Here is a 19,779-nt window from a genome sequence, read left to right as displayed (position 1 = left end):
CCAATGGCACCCCGCGTGGACACGGCACTCCACCGCAGCTGGCACCTCGCATGGACATGGCACTCCACCGCAGCTGGCACCAATGGCACCCCGCATGGACACGGCACTCCACTGAAGCTGGTAACCGCGCATGGGCATGGCACTCTAGTGCAGCTGGCACCCCGCGTGGACACGGCACTCCACTGAAGCTGGCACCCCGCGTGGACACGGCACTCCACCGCAGCTGGCACCCCGCACCCAACCTGCAGAGCCCTTCCCATGTTTCTCACAGGTTCCCGGATGAGAAATGAATCACGAAAACCAAAATGATAAAATTAGCCCACCCTGCCAAGGGGTAATTTATGCAAGGACCAGGAGGGAGGACTTACGCAGGCTTGGGGTTGGCAGAGGATAGCCTGGCCATCTGGAGCCCCTGTCTCCGGACTCGTCTATTTTTGCCTTCAGCTTCCTGGGCTGCTGGCACCGACTCTAGAGCTTTCTTAAGTCCCTCCTTGTGCCCTCCCTGGCAGCAAACGGGATGCATGCCTGGGCTCCTGGTAGGTACCTATCCTTCCATCTTACTGCCCTCATTCCGTGGGTGAGAAAAATAAGGCTCAGAGAGGCTGCTTGGGCACTACAGAGAAGTAACAAAACTGGATTCGAAGCCAGACCCCTACTTTCCACGGGTTGCAATGCTTTCCCATGCTTTGCACTTCCCCTGGTCTCCAGTCCTCAGGTGAGTGAGACAGGAGGACACTGGCAACCCCCACCCTAGGCCTACTATGTGTTTTCCAGGCCCATTCCATCCACTGGCAAGGTGACGGATTCTTCGAACCCAGAGCGAGGGGCTCACAGAGACAACAGCGTGAGTCCTTAGGAGAGATCCTGCTGCTGGGCTTTGTGCAGAGGGCAAATCTGGGTGGGGTGGAAGACTCGCTACATGCAGGGTCACTTACAAGCCCGACAGAGACCCTGCTCTAGTCTTCATCCAGGTAGCTGTTCCTATCTGCGGGACCATGGGGAACACAGGAGCTGCTGGAGGGAGGTTCGTCTGGAGGCTGGTGAAGGCAGTAAGTTACCTCTCCTTCTTGAGACTCATTAGCCCAGGTGGGCACATGGGTGGCAGGGAAGGGGAGAGCATTGTAAGCTAGGTAGAGGAGACCGTAGAGTTCAATGGTAACTCAAGTGTCCTGCTGAAGGTGGCACCTTCCAGAGGAAGCCAACACCACAGCCACCCATGCAAAGAGAATGTACTTCCATCCCTGAAGGCTGGCAGCTGAGCTGCTGTGTGGACAGCTGGGAGGAGCACCACCTACTCCCTGAGATGTAGTTCAAATCAGCTCAGCTGCCAGTCTCCGGGAGTGAGCACAGCTGCCATGGCCAGGGCCCTGGTTGCAGAACATCCCAGCTATACTGTGTGGGCCAAGAGACCAAGTGGCCCACTCAAAGCCCCCAGTCCTTAATGCCTCCCATGAAAGCCTGTATTCCAGTCTGATGGGTCCCCTGCTTATGTAGCTCATGCTAGAAGTAATACAGGTATGCGGCTAGACGGGTACACCTGTAACTCCAGCACTTGGGAGGCTGGGGCAGGAGGATCCCTATGAGCTTAAGGCCAATCTGGGCTACACGATGAGACGATCTCCCCATACCTCAGCTTCCCCAGCTGTGCATGAGAACTAACAATGGCAGCCATCTTGGGTTATTCTGAGGATGGAGTTAAGATGCATCACGAGGTACTGAGTGGCACCTAGCTCGGGTAAGCTCTCAGTACACACGAGAGATGTGAGACCGGACCACTGTGCAAATCCCTCTAACATTATGCTCACGACCTTCACTTCAAGCCAGGTCAGGCCAGCACCTTCAGAGTAAGGCAACAGCAGAAGAGCAGGATCCAGCAGCTGGGACTGAGGGGCCGGCAGGTGCCTTGCCACCACCAGCACACACCAGCCCCTTGGTGTTTCAGAGATGTACTCTCCCCAGTGGGAAACAGGACCAACGGTGGCTGTTCTCTGTTTTCTTGGGAGTCCCCACTGTTGTCACAGCTCTCTTCCCAGAAGATGGGTCCCAGAGTTCTCTCTAAGAGGGCAGAGGGACCTTGGAATGGTTCCTCAGCTGGCCACTTCAACTACCAGGAGGGAATGTGGCTTGGTGCTGGGGAGGACTGGGCCAGGGCCAGCCACACACTCCTCTGCTTTTGGAATGTAATCCCTGCTGTCTGCACTCTCTGACCACACACCACTGCCCAGAAAGCCAAGGCCAAGCGGGCTGCCTGCCTTGGCACCCACTGCCAAGATGATCACATTGGGTGGCCTTGTGAGAGAGAGATGGCATGAGTACCACTCCAGCTCTGCCAGTGGCCAACCATGTGGGTGGCGTTGAGAATGTCATTTAGGAATCCGTAAAATATCTTGGTTTCTCCACCTGAGCAATGGCCACAGCCAGGGGACCTGTTTTTCAGGGCAAGCTGGTCAGGAGCCAGGTGGGGCACGCAGGTGCTCTGCCTTTTGCAAGGCTGCAGGTAAAGCACCAACGTGGAACTGGGAGAACAACGTGCCCCAGAGACTGAGGCAAACCCTTGCCTGGGCCAACATGGTTCTAAGACACCCAGTTCCCAGGGGACAGTCTGGCCCCACGCTGCTTTCTTCTCCTGCCCACCCCGCAGTCCAACAGAGATCAAATCCACAATGGACCCATTGAAAAATCGGTCAGTGTGTCCAAGGTGTGGGGTTACATTAGGTACTATGCTCCTGGCCACCTCCTCAGAGCAAATGACCAGGACAGCCTCTTTCCTCTGCAGGCCCCTATCCAGAACCTTCCTGGCCAAGCAGGGTAGAAATCTGATCACCAGTGCATTCCCAGGCAGCAGTGTCCTCTGGGACATGGTCGACCGGGGATGGGAGGCGTCACGATGGCGAGAGCCAACCCAGTCTGCCCACCAGGGATGCAGGCTCAGCACCCTGTGGGGCGATGACGAGCTAAGGCAAAGGCAGAACTCTATGACAGGGATACTGCCAGGCACCTACCCTTCGCCTGGCCAGCCCTTTGCCCTTAAGGTTGTTCGGTGACGTGAGAGCTGTTATTTCTGGTTTGTAGTGGGTAAGGCCAAGCCACAGAAAGAGGTGCCACAGATCTGGAAATGGTGGCTCTGGGGGAGTTGGGTCAGGATCCCAAGGACGGCATTCTGATTCCAGCGGCCACTGATCTTTTGAACTACCTCTCCCTCTGCCCTGCTCCCTGCTCATCAGAACTGTGCCACTGAACAGGGTCAGAAAAGGGGAGAAGAAGGAGAGGAGTTGCCAGGGGCCATGGAAGCAGATTTCTACCCAGATCAAAAGAGGAGACCGAAGGATAGCTGGTATCATGGAAGGTGTTTGTTTCTCCACAAGGTCTCAGTGGGAAAATTTAAGTATCAGTTAATACATTTTTAAAGCATAACAGGTTTCCATAGCCCAGCAACAACAAATCTAGAGCGCCCCAAGAAAGCTCTGGGATAAGATGGTAGCTAACTTAGATGTCCAGCCGTAGGGGAGTGGCTGGATACACAGTGATGATGATAGTTCTGCATGTGAAGACAATCAAACTGATGCTCATGGCTCAGGCCCGTAATAGCGGTACTCAGAACAGAGGCGGGAGGATCAACAAGTTAGAAGCCAGGCTAGTCTACATAGCAAAAAGGGGCTTTTGTGGGAGGTGGACAGGGAGAAAGCCCAGTCAGGAGAGGGTTGTTCTGCAAACATGAGGACATAAGTTCAAACCCACTTCCCATCCTAGGTAAAAAAGCAAGGTGCACCAATGTATACCTGGGAGGGGGTGCAGATGGTGTCCCGGGGCTTGCTGGCCAGCCCATCTAGACAATCAATGAGCTCCAGGGTTGGTAAGATAGAGAATAACAGTCACAGGTGGCGCGTGACTGAAGAAGACATCTGAATCCGACCTCTCGTCTCTGCATGCACAAGCACACACACACACACACACACACACACACACGTGACATGCACACACCCGACATGCACACACAGAGGCACACACACTACACAAAAGCCAGATTTTATAGGTAGAATGTTAAGTGAGGATTACTGAACCCAGGACTCAGTCCTGCACTACTCAGACAACTATCGCTGTCTATGTGTCATATGCTATGCATCTGTGTACAGAAAGAATGCTGGAGGGCTCCGGCAGCCACTAGCTAGCCTTGTGGGGCCTGGAATGTGGTGGCTGCTAAAGAAAGCCTTGTTTGTCAACATCCCACTTTCACAGTAAATATGTGTGTTATGTTCTTTATAGGATTAAAACTCAGCACAACAAAATTTAAAAGACATAAAGATCTGCCTTGGAAAACAGTTACTAGGCCCCTTGAGCGATACAACCACCCACAATAAGGATGGAGGCATCAGAGAAAATTCTAATACCCATGTACACAGGTGGACCGGAGTCTGGTTAGGAAAATGGGAGCCAAGACCATGGCCTGTGTCTACCCACACATAGGATCATTAGGGAGAAGCGCTGTACACATTAGATCCTAGGAAGGGGGAGGCTGAGCAGTGTGGGTCCACTTGTGACTTAGTCAGAGGTGAACAGCTTGGCTATCAAGAGCAGCCTTCTCTTGCCTGCACTACCCAGCTTCCTCAGTGACCTCCAGTCTCCGTCCCTGACCAGCTTCTGTGGTGCTTCAGGGTAAAGGGTGCATCTGGGAGGTGAAGCTCAGAAAGGAAAGAGGAGAAAGCAGGTACGCATACCAAGTGCTCATGGGACCAAATACCCACCTGTGACACTGTACCCAGGCAAGAGCCCTGACTGCCCAGTGACCCCTAACTCCAAACAGGTTGAACCTGGCAGCTCCAGCTAAACCCTAAGTTGGGGCCAGGTATCAATCAAATGCCAATGACATCACTACTGCAAGTCAGCTCCAGTGTGGAGAGAAGAGCCAGGAGGAATTGACCTGAGTCTCAGCTCTGCCTTCATGAACCACACACAACCCTACCAACACCATTGACCCTGTGAGAGCCTCAGTTAATCCATCTGTCAGTTGGGCCAATGATGGCTGCGTGTGGGTAAGATGAGCTAATGAAGCCTTTTTGTGAAAAACAATGGCTCCATTAACATAAGAGGTCACAGCCACACTCCAGGTGCACCCAAGGTGCAAAGAAAATAAATGGCAATGCCTGGACTCTAAAGCAACACAGTCAGAGAAGTGGGGGGGGGGGGAGGGCTGTTACTGGAAGGCACTAATTGATCTGCCTGAGACAAAATAAGTAGTTGACTGTGTCCTGACCCTGACTCCTGGGTGCAGCCTTAGAGGATTACAGTGTGTGTGTGTGTGTGTGTGTGTGTGTCCTGCCAAACAGGCTGGGAGTGTCCTTTGAGAAATAAGGACACTGAGAAGCAAGGCAGTCCTGCATGGCATTCACCAGGGAAATTGCCAGCTTTGGGGGAGGGTGGGTAGTAGGAGGAAACCTGAGGCCAAGGCCACTGACCTGGAACCTGCTCTCTCCCCACCCCACCCCCAACAGTGCCCACCCAGGCTGCCACTCTGCCAGTGTGACCGGAACCACTGTCAAAACCCAGGTACCTCAGTGACTCTGGGCTGGTTGGCCTGCAGCCCATGCTGGGTCACTGAGGAAGGCCTGCCCTGTCCCACCCTGTTCTGTAGGAGTACGGAGACTCTGAACAGCAGCTGCCCAGCCTCCGGCTGCTGCAGAACCCAGCTGGTCTGAAAGCGTAACACAGAGAGAGAGCCAGGGGCACCCTTAACAGGGCCCCACGGAGATGGGTGAGGCTGGTGCTTATGGGAAGGGTGCTCCTACAGCTCCCTCCTGGGCAGCCCCCCCTCCTTGGGCTTGTGGCCACATGCAGGCCCAGGCACACCTTGGGTTGTTCCCAGAAACCCAAGGACAAGGTGGGTCCCTCAACTCAGGAAAGAGGCTGGGAAGAGCTGAGGGAGGAACTTCTAAACACTACGCAACAGTCCTTTGGACTGGCCCAGCTTTCAGGTGTGGCAGGAATGCAGGCCCCAGACTTGGCCATTAGAGGATCCTGAGGAACACAGGAGGCAACTTCAGGCCATTGTCCCTTCTTACCCCCGGCCCCAGGTCTCCAGAAAGCAGGCCACAAGCCCCAGTGACCCCAGCCTCTACAACAAGCCCTAACTTCCCTCCTTGAATATGGTCCCACCAGGCCCAAAGAATCTGGATGCCCCACTGGCTGCTCTCCAGGCCACATCCCTGAAGCTCTGGTGTTAGAGGTGAGGGGAATGAAGCTTCCCCCACAGATGTCAGCCCATGATCAGGACAGCCTAGGAAGGCTGTGGCCTCACCCCAGGAGCCTGCGGGCTCACCAGCCAGAACTGCCTCATAGTATAGGCAGATAGCTCGTCCCTGGCAACTCCCTGGACCCAAGGGCAGCCTCCCTGACAGGCGGAAAGAAGGAGTGTGCACCAGGGTGGTCTTGTCCTCCTTTAAATCACCAGGACCACCCATATCCCCATTCCAAGCCTCCCACCACAGGGCAGTTCTCAACCTAAAAGCTGGCTGCATCTCACCTCTCCTGAGGAACCATCAGGAGCACCTCAGTACTTCCGGGCAACTCCTTCCAGTCCAGAGCCATCTCCTCCTTCTCCCAGATGCCAAGCCCACCTGTCACTCAATGGACCACAGGCCTTCCCACTGCTCACCTTTGCACATTGTTCTCAGTGCCCAAATGCCCTTTCCTTCCATCCACGTGACACACTTCTGCTGGGGGGTGTCCAGCTGCTTACCTACCTCTGGGAAGTAAACCTGCACTTCCCTCCCCACTGCCCAAAGCCAATCCTTAAACTTCCTGCCTTCACTCAAAGCCAGCTAGATGCCAGAGCTGCTCCAACTATCTGTGGTCAAGAGACTTTGTTTCAGCTTTCAAACAGCAACCCATGGTTGGCTTTGTAAACTACGATGGAAATGGCATGGGGACCACATGTTGCAGTAAGAGTTTCTCCAGTTTGTTCTCCAAGGCTGTACCGCTCTCCCTACAGATAACCTGTAACACTTGCCCACCTAGGCCAGAGGTCCACCCAGCACACTGGACAGCACCGGCCAGGATGTTGCTTGCCTAGCGTTCCAAGGAGATCTAGTAGCATTTGCATTTCCAGATTCCAGAAGGGCACTGATGGCAAAACATTCGGTGGCAAAATCTGGACACCCCGTAATACAGCTGCACTTGTGCCAAGAGCCCCCATTTCCCAGACTGACCTGGGTCATGGTTTTTTGTTTGGTTATTTGGTTGTTTGTTCTATTTTTATTGAGATCTACATTTTTCTCTGCTCCCCTCCCTGCCTCTCCCCTCCCCTTCAACCCTCTCCCATGGTACCCATGCTCCCAATTTACTCAGGAGATCTTGTCTTTTTATACTTCCCATGTACATTAGATTCATATATGTCTCTCTTAGGGGCCTCACTGTTGTCTAGGTTCTCTGGGATTGTGAATTGCAGGCTAGTTTTCTTTGCTTTATATTTAAAAACCACTTATGAGTGAGTACATATGATAATTGTCTTTCTGGGTCTGGGTTACCTCATTCAATATGATGTTTTCTAGCTTTATCCATTTGCCTGCAAATTTCAAGATATCACTATTTTTTTCTGCTGTGTAGCCCTCCATTGTGTAAATATACCACATTTTCCTTATCCATTCTTTGGTCAAGAGGCATTTAGGTTGTTTCCAGGTTCTGGCCATGACAAACAATGCTGCTATGAACATAGTTGAGCACATGTCCTTGTGGCACGATTGAGCATCCTTTGGATATATACCCAAAAGTGGTATTGCTGGGTCATGAGGAATGTTGTTTCCTGATTATCTGAGAAATTGTCATAAATATATTTGAAGGGCTGTACCAGTTTGCACTCCCACCAGCAATGCAGAAGTGTTCCCTTTTCCCCACAACCTCTCCAGCATAAGTTGTCATCAGTGTTTTTGATCTTGGCCATTCTTACAGGTGGACACACAGAGTTGTTTTGATTTGCATTTCTCTGATGACTAAGGATGTTAAGCATTTCCTTAAGTGTCTTTCAGCCATTTTAGATTCCTCTTTTGAGAGTTCTCTGTTTATATCTGTACTCCATTTTTTTTGTTAGATTATTTGTTCTTTTGATGATCAATTTCTTGAGTTCTTTGTATATTTTGGAGATCAGACCTCTGTCTGATGTGGGGTTGGTGACAATCTTTTCCCAATCTGAAAGCTGTCGTTTTGTCTTATTGACCGTGTCCTTTGCTCTACAGAAGCTTTTCAGTTTCAGGAGGTCCCATTTATTAATTGTTTCTCTCAGTGTCTGTGCTACTGAGGTTATATTTAGGAAGTGGTCTCCTGTGCCAATGGCATTCAAGTGTATTTCTCACTTTCTTCTATGAGGTTCAGTGTGGCTGACTTTATGTTGAGGTCTTTGATCATTTGGACTTGAGTTTTGTGCATGGTGATAGATATGGGTCTATTTTCATTCTTCTACATGTTGATATCCAGTTATGCCAGCATCATTTGTTAAATATGCTTTCTTTTGTCCACTTGATTTTTTTGCCTCTTTGTCAAAAATCAGGTGTTTGAAGGTGTATGGATTAATATCCAGGTCTTTGATTTGGTTCCATGGGTTCTCCTGTTTGTTTTTATGCCAATACCAGGCTGTTTTCAGTACTGTAGCTCTATAGTAGTGTTTGAAGTCAGGAATTGTGATGCCTCCAGAAGTTCCTTTATTGTACAAGATTGTTTTGGCTATCCTGGGTTTTTTTGCTTTTCCATATGAAGTTGAGTACTATTCTTTCAAGGTCTGTGAAGAATTTTGCTGGGATTTTGATGGGCATTGCAATGAATCTGTAGATTGCTTTTGGTAAGATTGCCATTTTTACTATGTTAATTCTACCTACTCAAGAGCATGGAAGATCTTTCCACTTTCTGGTGTCTTCTTCAATGTCTTTCTTCAAAGATTTAAAGTTCTTGTCATACAAGTCTTTCACTTGTTTGGTTAGAGTTACCCCGAGATATTTTATGCTATTTGTGGCTATTATGAAGGGTGATGTTTCTCTGATTTCTTTCACAGTCCATTTATCATCTGTGTACAGGAGGGCTACTGATTTTTTATAAGTTAATCTGGTATCCTGCTACATCAATGAAAGTGTTTATAAGCTGTAGAAGTTCCTTGGTAGAATTTTTAGGGTTGCTTATATAAACTATCATATATTCAGGAAATAGTGAGAGTTTGGCTTCTTTTCTGATTTGTATCCCCTTGATCTCCTTTTGTTGTCTTATTGCTCTAGCTAGGACCTCAAAAACTATATTGAAAAGATATGGAGAGAGTGGACAACCTTGTCTTGTTCCTGATTTCAATAGGATTGCTGTGAGTTTCTCTCCATTTAGTTTGATGTTGGCTGTTGGCTTGCTGTGTATTGTCTTTATTATGTTTAGGTATGTTCCTTGTACCCCTGCTCTCTCTTAGAACTTTATCATGAAGGGATGTTGTATTTTGTCAAAAGCTTTTTTGGCATATAATGAGATGATCATATGTTTCATATTTTTCAGTTTGTTTATATGGTAGATTACATTGACAGATTTTCATGTGTTGAACCATCTCTACATCTCTGGGATGAAGCCAACTTGATCATGGTGGATGATGGTTCTGATGTGTTTGTTCTTGGATTTGATTTGCCAGTATTTTATTGAGTATTTTTGCATCATGAGTGAGATTGGTCTGTAATACTCTTTCTTAGTAATGTCTTTATGTGGTTTGAGTATCAGAGTAATTTTAGTCTCATAAAAAGAGTTTGGTAATGTTTCTTCTGTTCCTATTGTATGGAACAATTTGAGGAGTACTGGTATTAGTTCTTCTAGCAGAACAGTAACTCACAGCTGCTCACCTAGGCCAGAGGTCCACCCAGCACACACCGGACAGCACTGGCCAGGATGCTGCTTGCCTAGTGTTCCAAGGAGATCCAGTAGCATTTGCATTTCCAGATTCCAGAAGGGCACTGCTCAAATACCTGATGGCAAAACATTCGGTGGCAAGGTCTGGACACCCCGTAATACAGCTGCACTTGTGCCAAGAGCCCCCATTTCCCAGGCTGACCTGGGTCATGGTTCTTTGTGTCCTATGTTTTCACTGCACTACCCGGCAGCCAAGGGGAGGGGTGAGGAAGCCACCAGTCACTCAGGACAAAGATCCTGCAGGTCAGGCCACCACCAGCAGTAACACAGAGCAAGTATTCTTGGCTCAGCCTTTACCAGCTGTGTGACCCTGGACCTACATTTCACCTTACAAACTGGATCCCAAAACATCAGCATTATGGGATGGCTGAGGTTCGCAGGACTGTGCACACACATGTACCTCCTGCACATATGGCTGATACCGGGGCTTAGAGCTCATAGGAAGCTCAACATTTCTTGGGATTTTGTACTACACCTTTGGGGGTAAGTCTTGTTCCAGCTGCTAAGCCACGGGTCTCTTGGGCGCACTTCCTCTTCTCTTCCCAAGGCAAGGGGCTTCTCTCTCCTCACCACTGCCACTCACTTGGAATTGAGTCTTCAGCAAATGCCAAGTCCCCTGGCTAGTCTGAAATCCAGCTGGCCTTCAGAGGGGCTTTACAGGCACATAGATAGACTTGGGCACACACAGAGTAAGCCACCCTGACCGTAGTGGGGCTGTGAGGTTTGAGCTAGGTCCCACCAACAGTTCTCCACCCTCCAGAGTCACACCCAACCTCAGGCCATGATAATACTGGGTCCACTGGATGCGTCCCCATGACAAGCTCCCTCACAACAAGACTTCTTCTGCAGGAACCGAGGGTCTGCTTGGCCATTTTCCTACCTCTCTTGTATTCTAAGCCAGGTACTCCATCACCAGGGACGCTGGCAGTGGGACCTTTTCTTGTTTTCCTTCAGAAAAGTCTGGGAAAACAGGCGACAACAGTCTGTGAGTTCTGGCACTGTAGGAGTGGCTCCACATTTTCTTACTCAGTGATGTCCACACCAACTCAGCTCAGGGTTGAGTCAAATCATATCCAGAGCCTCACTCCCACCCCTGCAGCCTGCTCACCATGTGTTTACTTACAACCCTTCTCCAAGTATTGAAACTGCTTACTACGAATATATCAGGAGCAAGACCCTGGGGCACAGGAGAAGGTGAGGTTTGGAGTCTGGCCACTCTAATGCACATGACTTTTCATAAGTCACTTCTAGCCTCTGTGCCTCAGTTTCCTCAAAGGCACAATGAGATGACCTGTGAGCTTACCTGCCTGCCTTGATCTGGATAAAGGTTTTGGGGGGAAGGCAGAACAGGAGTGGGGTGGAATTCTGAGTCTCCTTCTGTGTCAGAGGGCAGAGTAGAAAGCTCCAGAGGTTCAGGTGTGTCTCATGGAAAAGAAAGAACCGCCTCCACAGTCACCCTGCTCTGAGGACGATGCCAGGAGGCAAAGCGCCAGCCGTCCATGTCTGGTTCCCTCCCCCATCGTCCCTTCATCTGAGACTCTTGGTCGAGCCAAGTGTGACTCTGCATTCTGAGTCTGAGGTTCCCAGGGTGGGGAAGGTCCTGGACACAGCTGCATCAGCCAAGATCCTACCAATCAAATCCGTTTTAAAGCACAAGAAACCTGTTGGGAATTATTAGATAAGATAGAAAGTGGCCCCTAAGGCTTCCTTTGTGATGTAGCTTTCACAGGGTGAATGGGAAGAGTCCAAGCTGTGCGCCCTTCGGTCAGTCACGGGACCTCTCTGAGCCACAAGTTCCCCTTCCATAAATGGATGCCAAGGTCCCTGATACTCAATAAACCCCTCCACCCCCAGAAGCTGATCCCTCCTGGGAACAGTGTCTCAGTTTGGCACTGACAACAAAGAGGGAAAGATTTTCTTTCACGAATATGAGGCAGGATTGATTCCCTCATCTCGGTGGCCAGAAGAGGAAACTGAATCCAGTCAGGCTAAACAGCAGCCAGAGTGTGGAACAAGTGCCCGAGGGTGTAGCCAGACCACCGGCAAGCACAGAGGCCTCCTATCCATCTCTTTTTGGGCACCTTGTTCTCAGAAAGGGATACAAGATTATCTCCATGCCCAGGACATGCCTCCCTGGTGCACAGTGACTGTACATCCAGGAAGGTAGCTCCAAGTTAAGCTGACACCAGGCACTGGTGCCCAGTGCTTGCTGGGAGCTGTCTGTGCAGCCCTAAGCTGGGTAGTAACTGTTATCACCTCTCCTCTCCATTCAGGAAACAGCCAGGCTGGGAGGACTTGACCTAAGCCCCATGTCCTCTGCAAGGCACAACCCCAACCCCCACCAAATTGCTATCTCCCCCACTTCCCTCTCTCTGCAAGGGCTCAGATCCAGGCATCCCCATGTCACAACATGTAGGATTCCGCCTGCTTGAGCTGAGCCTTCGCCTGTCCACTCTGACCTGTAACCATCCTGCTGGCTTCACCCTCCTCTTCTATCACCTCTGCAAACCTTTCTATCCAGCAGTTCTGGACCAAGCCTCTGGTCACAGTGTCTTAGAAAAACCTTCTGAGGCTCCCTGCAGCCCACCAGTGGGCAAACTCTTGCAACTCAGCTGGGGACTGGCATCAGGGAGCACTCAGGGGCAGGGTGGCCTAGCTTCAGAGAGATCCGAGTTACACAGCTTACCAACAGTGACACTCTTCCTCTCCCTTTCTGATCCTCAGCTTCCTAAAATATAGACCAGGGAAACAAAGATGAGGGCCATGCAGAGAACGCCCTTCGTGGGGCACGCCAGTCACTCACAACCTCACACAACACAACACACCATGCAAGCCACAACACTCCTCTCACAGGAGAACCAGATCCCAGAAATTCTAGCTCTCTGAGAACTAACAGAGAGGGAGAAATAAAAAAAAAAAAATAGGTAAGTAAGACATAAGGCAAGTTAAGGAGAGAAAGCGGGAAGCTGACGTAGGGAGCTGTGTGGGTTACAACTCTCAACAGGAAAGCGCCCCAGAAGGCAGTATTGTGGCAGTCCTGGAGATGGAGATGCAGCCACAACAGAGCTAACTGAGTGCAGTACTCCAGGGAGATGGGCGAGGGCAGGAGGAGGACACGGCTCTGTTCCACCTGTCCCACCCTCTCGCACCCATCCATCCACTCATCAACCACAGACCCACGCTTTCCAAGGCTGTTCACAGACACTGATGTCTCTCCTCTCTCCCCCCTTGACATCCTGCCCATCTTCAAAGCCCAGGCTGAAGACTTCCTCTTCTGAGGAGACTGTTCCTTGACTGGGACTCCACAGCTATCCCCTTTCCCACCGACCATAACCTATGATATTTAATTGTGTTTAGCTCTCCACTGGCTTGTGAGCGGTGTAAGGCAGGGACCGAGTGGCCCAAGCCTGGCACAGCAAGAACACATGACGAAGGAATGAAGGGCACGCTGACACCCAATCCCAGGCCCCAGGCTTCCTCTCCTGCAGCCTTTTGTTGGGGGATCCCAGTGTTAGGTATACTGTGTGTGAGAGATACTGGCTCTCTCGGTCTCAGCTGATACGAATCTGCATTAGGAAATACGTGTTTTAAAATAACAGCACACGTCTTTTTCTTCCTTCTTTCTCCCTCTCTTTTGTCTTCTGGCTTTCTGCATGGCTTGTTTTTCCGGCATGGCCCCTGGGGCAGCTGCCGAGAAGCCCCTCCCTGGCCCCACTCTGAGAACACAGGGCTCTGGGCCTCCAAAGACTTGCAGGCTCCAGTCAGAGGTGGAGATTACCAGCTAGCCTCAGAGCAAGTCCTCAAGCCCCACTCCCAGGTACTCCCAGGCCAGGCACTCCTCTGCTCAAACCCAGGGGGTCATTTGACCCCACATGACACTTTGACAGAGCACCACACACTCCCAGCCACCAAGTCGCTCCTGCCTCTCAGAGGCTGGCCCGGGCCCTTCCCCACATCCACGCCTCTCCTGACGTGCTCTCCCTCAACACCCTGCCTATCCTACTCAAGGAGGTCCCAGGACCCCTCTGCCTTGGCTCCAAGAGGCTGCTCTCAGGAGGTGACATCAGACTGTCACTTTTCAATTCTGATCATGCGTTAGCTCTGCACCCCTCACCCTGCCCCCCCCCCTCTCAGAGTCTCGGTACACCAATCTGGGAACACCTGTGGGTGTCTAGGAGGCCCTTCTGTATTTGTGTTGTTTTCATTGGTTATTAAAGAAACTGTGTTGGCCTAATTGATAGGGTGGAATCAGGCGGGGAAGACAGAACAGAATTCTGGGAAGAAAGGCAGAGTGGCATAAGCCATGGTTCTCCTGCCGGAGACGGACGCTGGTTAGACTCATGCCGGTAAGCCACAGTCAAGTAGCAATACAGAAATTAGAAATGGGTTAAATCAAGATGTGAGAGTTAGCCATTAAGAGGCTAGAGATAATGGACCAGGCAGTGTTTAAATGAATACAGTTTCTGTGTGATTTCGGGTGTAAGCTGGCTGGGAGGGATGGAACAAAGGGCCCCGCGCTCCCTGCAACAGGATGCAGTATGGAGTGGATCGCTCTTGAGTGTGACCCTAGTGGTTCGTGTGAAGGCCCTGAGACAGTGCAGAGGTGGTAGTACTTGAGGACCCGGGGCCCACGAGGAGGTCCCTGGCTCACTGAGGGCCCTGTTCTGAAAGGAACTAGCAGTTCTTTGTGGAAGCCTGATGAGGTCTCTGAAGACAGTCCTTCCAGACTTCCTGTCTTACCATGTGACCTTCTATGGTGCCATCCACCATAGTGAGACACTGTCAAGGGGACCCTTCCTAGAGCTGGAATCATGCTGTTTGGACCTTCAGATTCCAAAACAGCCAAATGAATGCCCTTGCCTCAGACACAGTGTCCGATGGACGTAAGCCCTCGGGAAACACTAGCTGCTGTCAGCCATCCTCCCCACCAGTCAGCTCTTTCACTGAAAACCCCCTTACATCACTGGAGACCCTGGGGGTCTCCAATCTTATCCCTTATGCTCCTGGAACTGCCCATCATAGTTTTCTGCTGGGCCCAGGCATCTGCAAAGACCATGAGCTTCACACTTGCCCTCTGCAAGTTACTCAAGGCTGTGTCTGAAACCTTCCAGCTGGGATTCAGGTCCCTGGAGCATACTGCCTGTACTCTGCCTCTGCCCATGGTGATTCCCGCTCAGGGTCAAGGACTCACAGAAGGCATGCATCTAGCTGCTCTCAGACACAAGCCACCTACCTTAAACAGGACCTGTGGTCTGGTGATGATGTGAGACCACAAGCCCAGGTCTCAGGTCTATCTCTTACTTGTGCTGCATGGTTATGGACCATCAAAGAACACTGCTTAGGACACGAACCAGAAGCAGCTCCCATCCTGCTACTAGATGCCACACCACCAAGGATGAGATGCTAGGAGAGCCTCCCATTGACAGTTAAATGCTTTAAGCCTCAAGTAACCCATCTCTGTGGTTCCAAACTCACCAGCTAGTCACATGGCCTCATCCTATAATAAAAGGACCTGAACTCCACCTTGTGGTTGCCTGGATTCGCTGGTAATACCTTTGGGAGACCAATAAAGACCATCCTTCCACACCATGCTGCCCCTCATTATCTTTCACTCACTTACAAATTCTAGGTGAGGGTTCTAAGAGGGGTTGACCAGGGCAGAGTGGGCTGGACACAGAGAGGGCACATGAGGCTGAGGAAGGCAGGCATCTAGGTCTAGTGACAATTTGGTCCTTCATAGAAATGTACTAGGCAGACTCAAGGGGGCGCAGGAGCCTGTGGTGGCCCTAACTGTACCACTCCTGACTGCAGTGGGGGCTGGGCAAGAGCAGGTGCATTCTCTTGGGCTCTATAAGAGTGGCTTCACCAACATGTTGTGGGTTGTGGGGAGAGGAAGCCAGGATGGATTGACTGAAGAGAGCTTCCCGGGCCTGGAGATGGGTGAACTGGCTAAGGGAAGCAGACACTAGCGTGTTTCCCATAAGGACCTGTGACATTCTGCACCCTTAAGTGGTATCAGCAGTGGAGGAAAGTTATGAATATGTTAAGATCCTCAAGGGAGAGACCTCGGGGCAACTTAATAAACAGGCCTGGGCTAGAGAGATGGCTCAGTGGTTAAGAGCATTGCCTGCTCCTCCAAAGGTCCTGAGTTCAATTCCCGACAACCACATGGTGGCTCACACCCATCTGTAATGAAGTCTGGTGCCCTCTTCTGGCCTGCAGACATACACACAGACAGAATATTGTATACATAACAAATAAATAAATAAATATTAAAAAAATATATAAAATAAACAGGCCTGATCCTCCAGCTTCTCTTCTATGGTCTTTCCCTCTTTTACATTTGCTGATTGAGCCGGTGTTGAATCTAAGTGAAGAATCAGCCAGATGGCAGACGCTCACCAGACAGACAACTCGGAGAACCAATCTGAGAAACATGTGGACTGGAAAACTCCAGCAACCCTGGCGGGAGGTGATGACTATGGTGACAGACTAAGGGTTCCTGGGACGAAAAAAAAAACTCATCTCTGAGAAGGACACTCAGAAGAGACCCCCTAAGAACAGCTGCTCCTTGGGGGCACCGCCAGTTAGGGGCTGGGTGTAACAGGCTGGAGTCTGGCAAGCAATTGTGATACCCAAGATGGTTCACAGAGCATTGCCCAGGTCAGAGCTCTTGCTTCTGAAACCATGAACCAGACCCTGGGTCAATCACTTGACTGCTCCCATCTCAGTGCTCTTCTGGCTGACTCCTAGAAGGGCTGCACGGAGCCCACTGTAGGGAGGAAAGGCGGCCCCCTGCAGAGTCCAATGCCCTGTGGCAAGGATCCTGAAGGTCCCATGACACTAAAGAAATCAAGGGGCCTGGGATATGTGCCCAGAAGGTTCCCACTCCCCAGGGATGAGGCAAACAAGCTGGGGCTTCTGACCCATACATCCCATACACCGTGGACTACCAAACCAAGACCCAGAAACATCCCAGCCTTCCTCTGTAAGGGTCAAGTGGGCAAGGCAAGCTGGGGTGCCACGGGCAACACACTTCGTGGGAAATTAGTCTGCTTCAGGGTGGACAAAACTCCCAAAGTTTATAGCGTCCCCAAGATGAAGCGCAATCTTCCTTCATCACTAGCGGTCCCCAAGCACAAAGGACTGGGTGTGCTTCTTTCTAGATCACTCTAAATTACAGACCACAGCTATCCTCCAAGAAGCCATGGCCAAAAAATAAAACAAAATAGGAGGCTTTCCTCCTCTAGGTCGCCAACTCATCCTAAGGGTCTGAGCTCCTTCTCTGATGTGCTCAAGACACCAGCAACTTTTTCCCCCGGTCCTCGCCCAAGGCTGCTCCGTAGTCCCTGCAGCGACTTGCCTAGGGCACGTTGGCCTTGACGGAGGAAGGTCATTGGCCACCAAGTTTCTGCAGTTTTTGCATCACGCAGTACCTTGGGGACAGAGAATGGGGAGGTGGGGGTGGAGACGACACTCAGGAACGATTTCCCGAAGAGTCCAAGCCGCAACCAAGACTTAAAATAGATGAAAGCCACGCCCTTCCTCTGCCGCCCCAGGCCCGCAGCGGGTGGCAGAGAAGAACGCGGTCCCTAAGCCCAGTCCGGGAGCCCTGGCTACCCGGTCCCTGCAACTAGGCCAGCGGCCGCAACCCGCCCTCGCCCCGCCCTGCCCCCTGTCTACGCGTTCTCTTTCCGAACACCGGGGCAGAGAAGCCGCTCCCATTGGCCGGCGGCCGCGTCCGTCAGCGCGCGCGGAGCCGAGGAAAAGGCTACAGTGGAACAAGGCGGGCAAGTGCGCGGAGGAAGGAGGCGGAGGCTGGGCCGCCCGAGGCCCGCGGCGTGTGGCCGCGGCAACCTGCGGGCCCGGGCCACCTCGGGGCCCGCCCCGCTGCCGGTGCTACGGCCCGTGCCCCGTCGTCCGCACGCGCCCCGCTGCCCAGTGTCCCCGCGCGCGCGTCGCCGCGGTCCCCACGCTGGTTGGCGAGCCGCCCAGAGCCTTCCGAAGCCATGTTCGCGTTCATGGCCACGGTGGCCACCGGGCCCACTCACCTTCGCGGGCTCCCACGCGGGACGGCGGGACGGGCCGGGGCCGGGGCGGCGGTGCGCGGCGGGACAGGGCGGCCGCGCGCGGGGTCCCCGGCCGGGCAAAGTTTCAGCGCCGGCAGCAGCACGGCGGCGACTGGCTGCTGCTCTCCTCCCCTGCTTTGACCACCATCTTATTAGTACAGGAAATGACATGGAAAACGGAAGAAAGCGGCGTTTGGGGCAGACGCGGACCCCCCAATTCAGGGGGCCGGAGCCGGGCCTCGCCGAGCCCCGCGTCCCCCGAGCCGGCCCCGCGCGGGAGCTCGCGCGTCCCCGCCGCGCGCCCCACGGGGCGGGCGACGCTGCGGAGGAGGAGCGGGCTGCGCCAACTTTGCGCCCGGGATACTTTCGGGGGGTCGTGCTGGAAAGTTGTGGCGTTTGCGCAAGTCTATCCGAGGGTGCCCACTGGCTCTGCCCAGCTTTGATGCTGTCTGTCTGGAACCCAGTAAATAGTCAGAGGGTGATAGATGCGTTTATAATTTTAACCCTTACTGGGTCCCCTTCCCGGCCCCTTTAACCCTTTGGGTGCTCGGCAGTTTGGAAGTACCAACCAAAGTTGGGTGATGTGTGTCCCACTGAACACCAAGAAGGGCCCTGGGGCATGAGGAAAAAAGTATGTGGGGCTGCATACGTAAAGGGTGAACCTCACTTGCTGCTCAGATCAAAGTACAGTACCGAGACAGAATAGAAAACTGGGAGCGGCTGCTCCCTAGCTGGTTTGGAAAAGATGTTTAAGAAGCCCTTCTTTGCCCGGTGCCTCATTTTCTCCGTCTGTGAAATGGGGCTCAGCAAGAAGAAATATTGAAGGGATGTAGTGAGGCTGGGATCTTTTGAAGAAGCTGTGGTTGCGGAGATGGGGAACCAGGACAGCCATACCCCAAGCAGCCCCTTTTTTGTACTGCCCCCACCACAAGGGAAGGCTGAGTGGGGTGGGAGGCATATAGGAGGGTTCACCGCAGGCTGGAAGTTGTCAAAAAGGATTCTACCTCAGTAAGAGGTCTTAGAAGACCTGCCCAGTGTCAGGTTGTCCTGCAGGTCCAGACAGTTTCAAGAAGCTTCCTCCAGGGCAATCCCAGAGGGGTGTCCAATGGACACCTACTCCTGTGGTGAGTTCCTGGACACCTGATGGGGAGTAGCAGAGGAGGGGACGTGACCGCTTATTTTTCTTGACCTTGATAGCACAGATGCTTGGAATCCCTCATCTGTCAATTGCATTATGACCTTGAGTGTCTACAGCTTTGACTCTTTCCTCATCTTGCAAAGCTGTAAGGTCCAGCTGCCAGCTCCAGCGTGAGCCCTGAGGGTGTATATAAAGAGTCCAGAACCGGCTATAATACTACAGAAGTGTCTAGCTGCTATGCTGTGTGACAGTCAACAAGTGTAGCTTTCTGAAGCTCTGAGTATTGCAGGTAATAATTGGGACCGGGAACAGTGTTTTCCAGTGAGGGTCCAGCCCAGCCAGAGGTCTGTAGGCCTACCTCATGTTCATGCCCTAACTAACACACTGTGGAGGAATTAGCCACTTGTCTCTTCTGAGGGGAAGAACCTATACATGAAACGACATCAAAGGTGGGGCCAGGAACACACAGGATGGCATGCGTGGAGGGCAAAGTGATGACCTAGAGATGTCCATGTGCTCTTTTTTTGACTAGTGAGTGCCTGTTGCAGAGTTGATGGGATGAAGATGCTTAGTCAGAGACAGAGGAAAAGAAAGGGTGTGGCCACACACCAGAAGGCCCTTTAGAGACTCAACAGTCTTTGGAGACTGGTTTTCTCT

General features: G+C 51.9%; 1 protein-coding gene across 2 annotated transcripts in view; it reads right to left on the bottom strand.

Annotated features, from left to right (window-relative positions):
* Prdm11 (PR/SET domain 11) overlaps window positions 1-18,241 on the bottom strand; it is an 87,778-nt gene extending 69,537 nt beyond the window's left edge. For both annotated transcript variants that reach the window (XM_005364126.3, XM_026787657.1), the window contains exon 1: window positions 17,967-18,241. In XM_005364126.3, the coding sequence (XP_005364183.2) occupies window positions 17,967-18,155 (189 nt within the window). In that variant the 5' untranslated portion in view covers window positions 18,156-18,241. The remainder of the gene's footprint in view (window positions 1-17,966) is intronic.
* Between the last annotated feature and the right edge of the window lie 1,538 nt (window positions 18,242-19,779).

Source organism: Microtus ochrogaster (assembly GCF_000317375.1).
Source record: "Microtus ochrogaster isolate Prairie Vole_2 chromosome 14 unlocalized genomic scaffold, MicOch1.0 chr14_random_1, whole genome shotgun sequence".
NCBI lineage: Eukaryota > Metazoa > Chordata > Mammalia > Rodentia > Cricetidae > Microtus > Microtus ochrogaster.
This window is presented reverse-complemented; position numbering and strand designations above follow the sequence as displayed.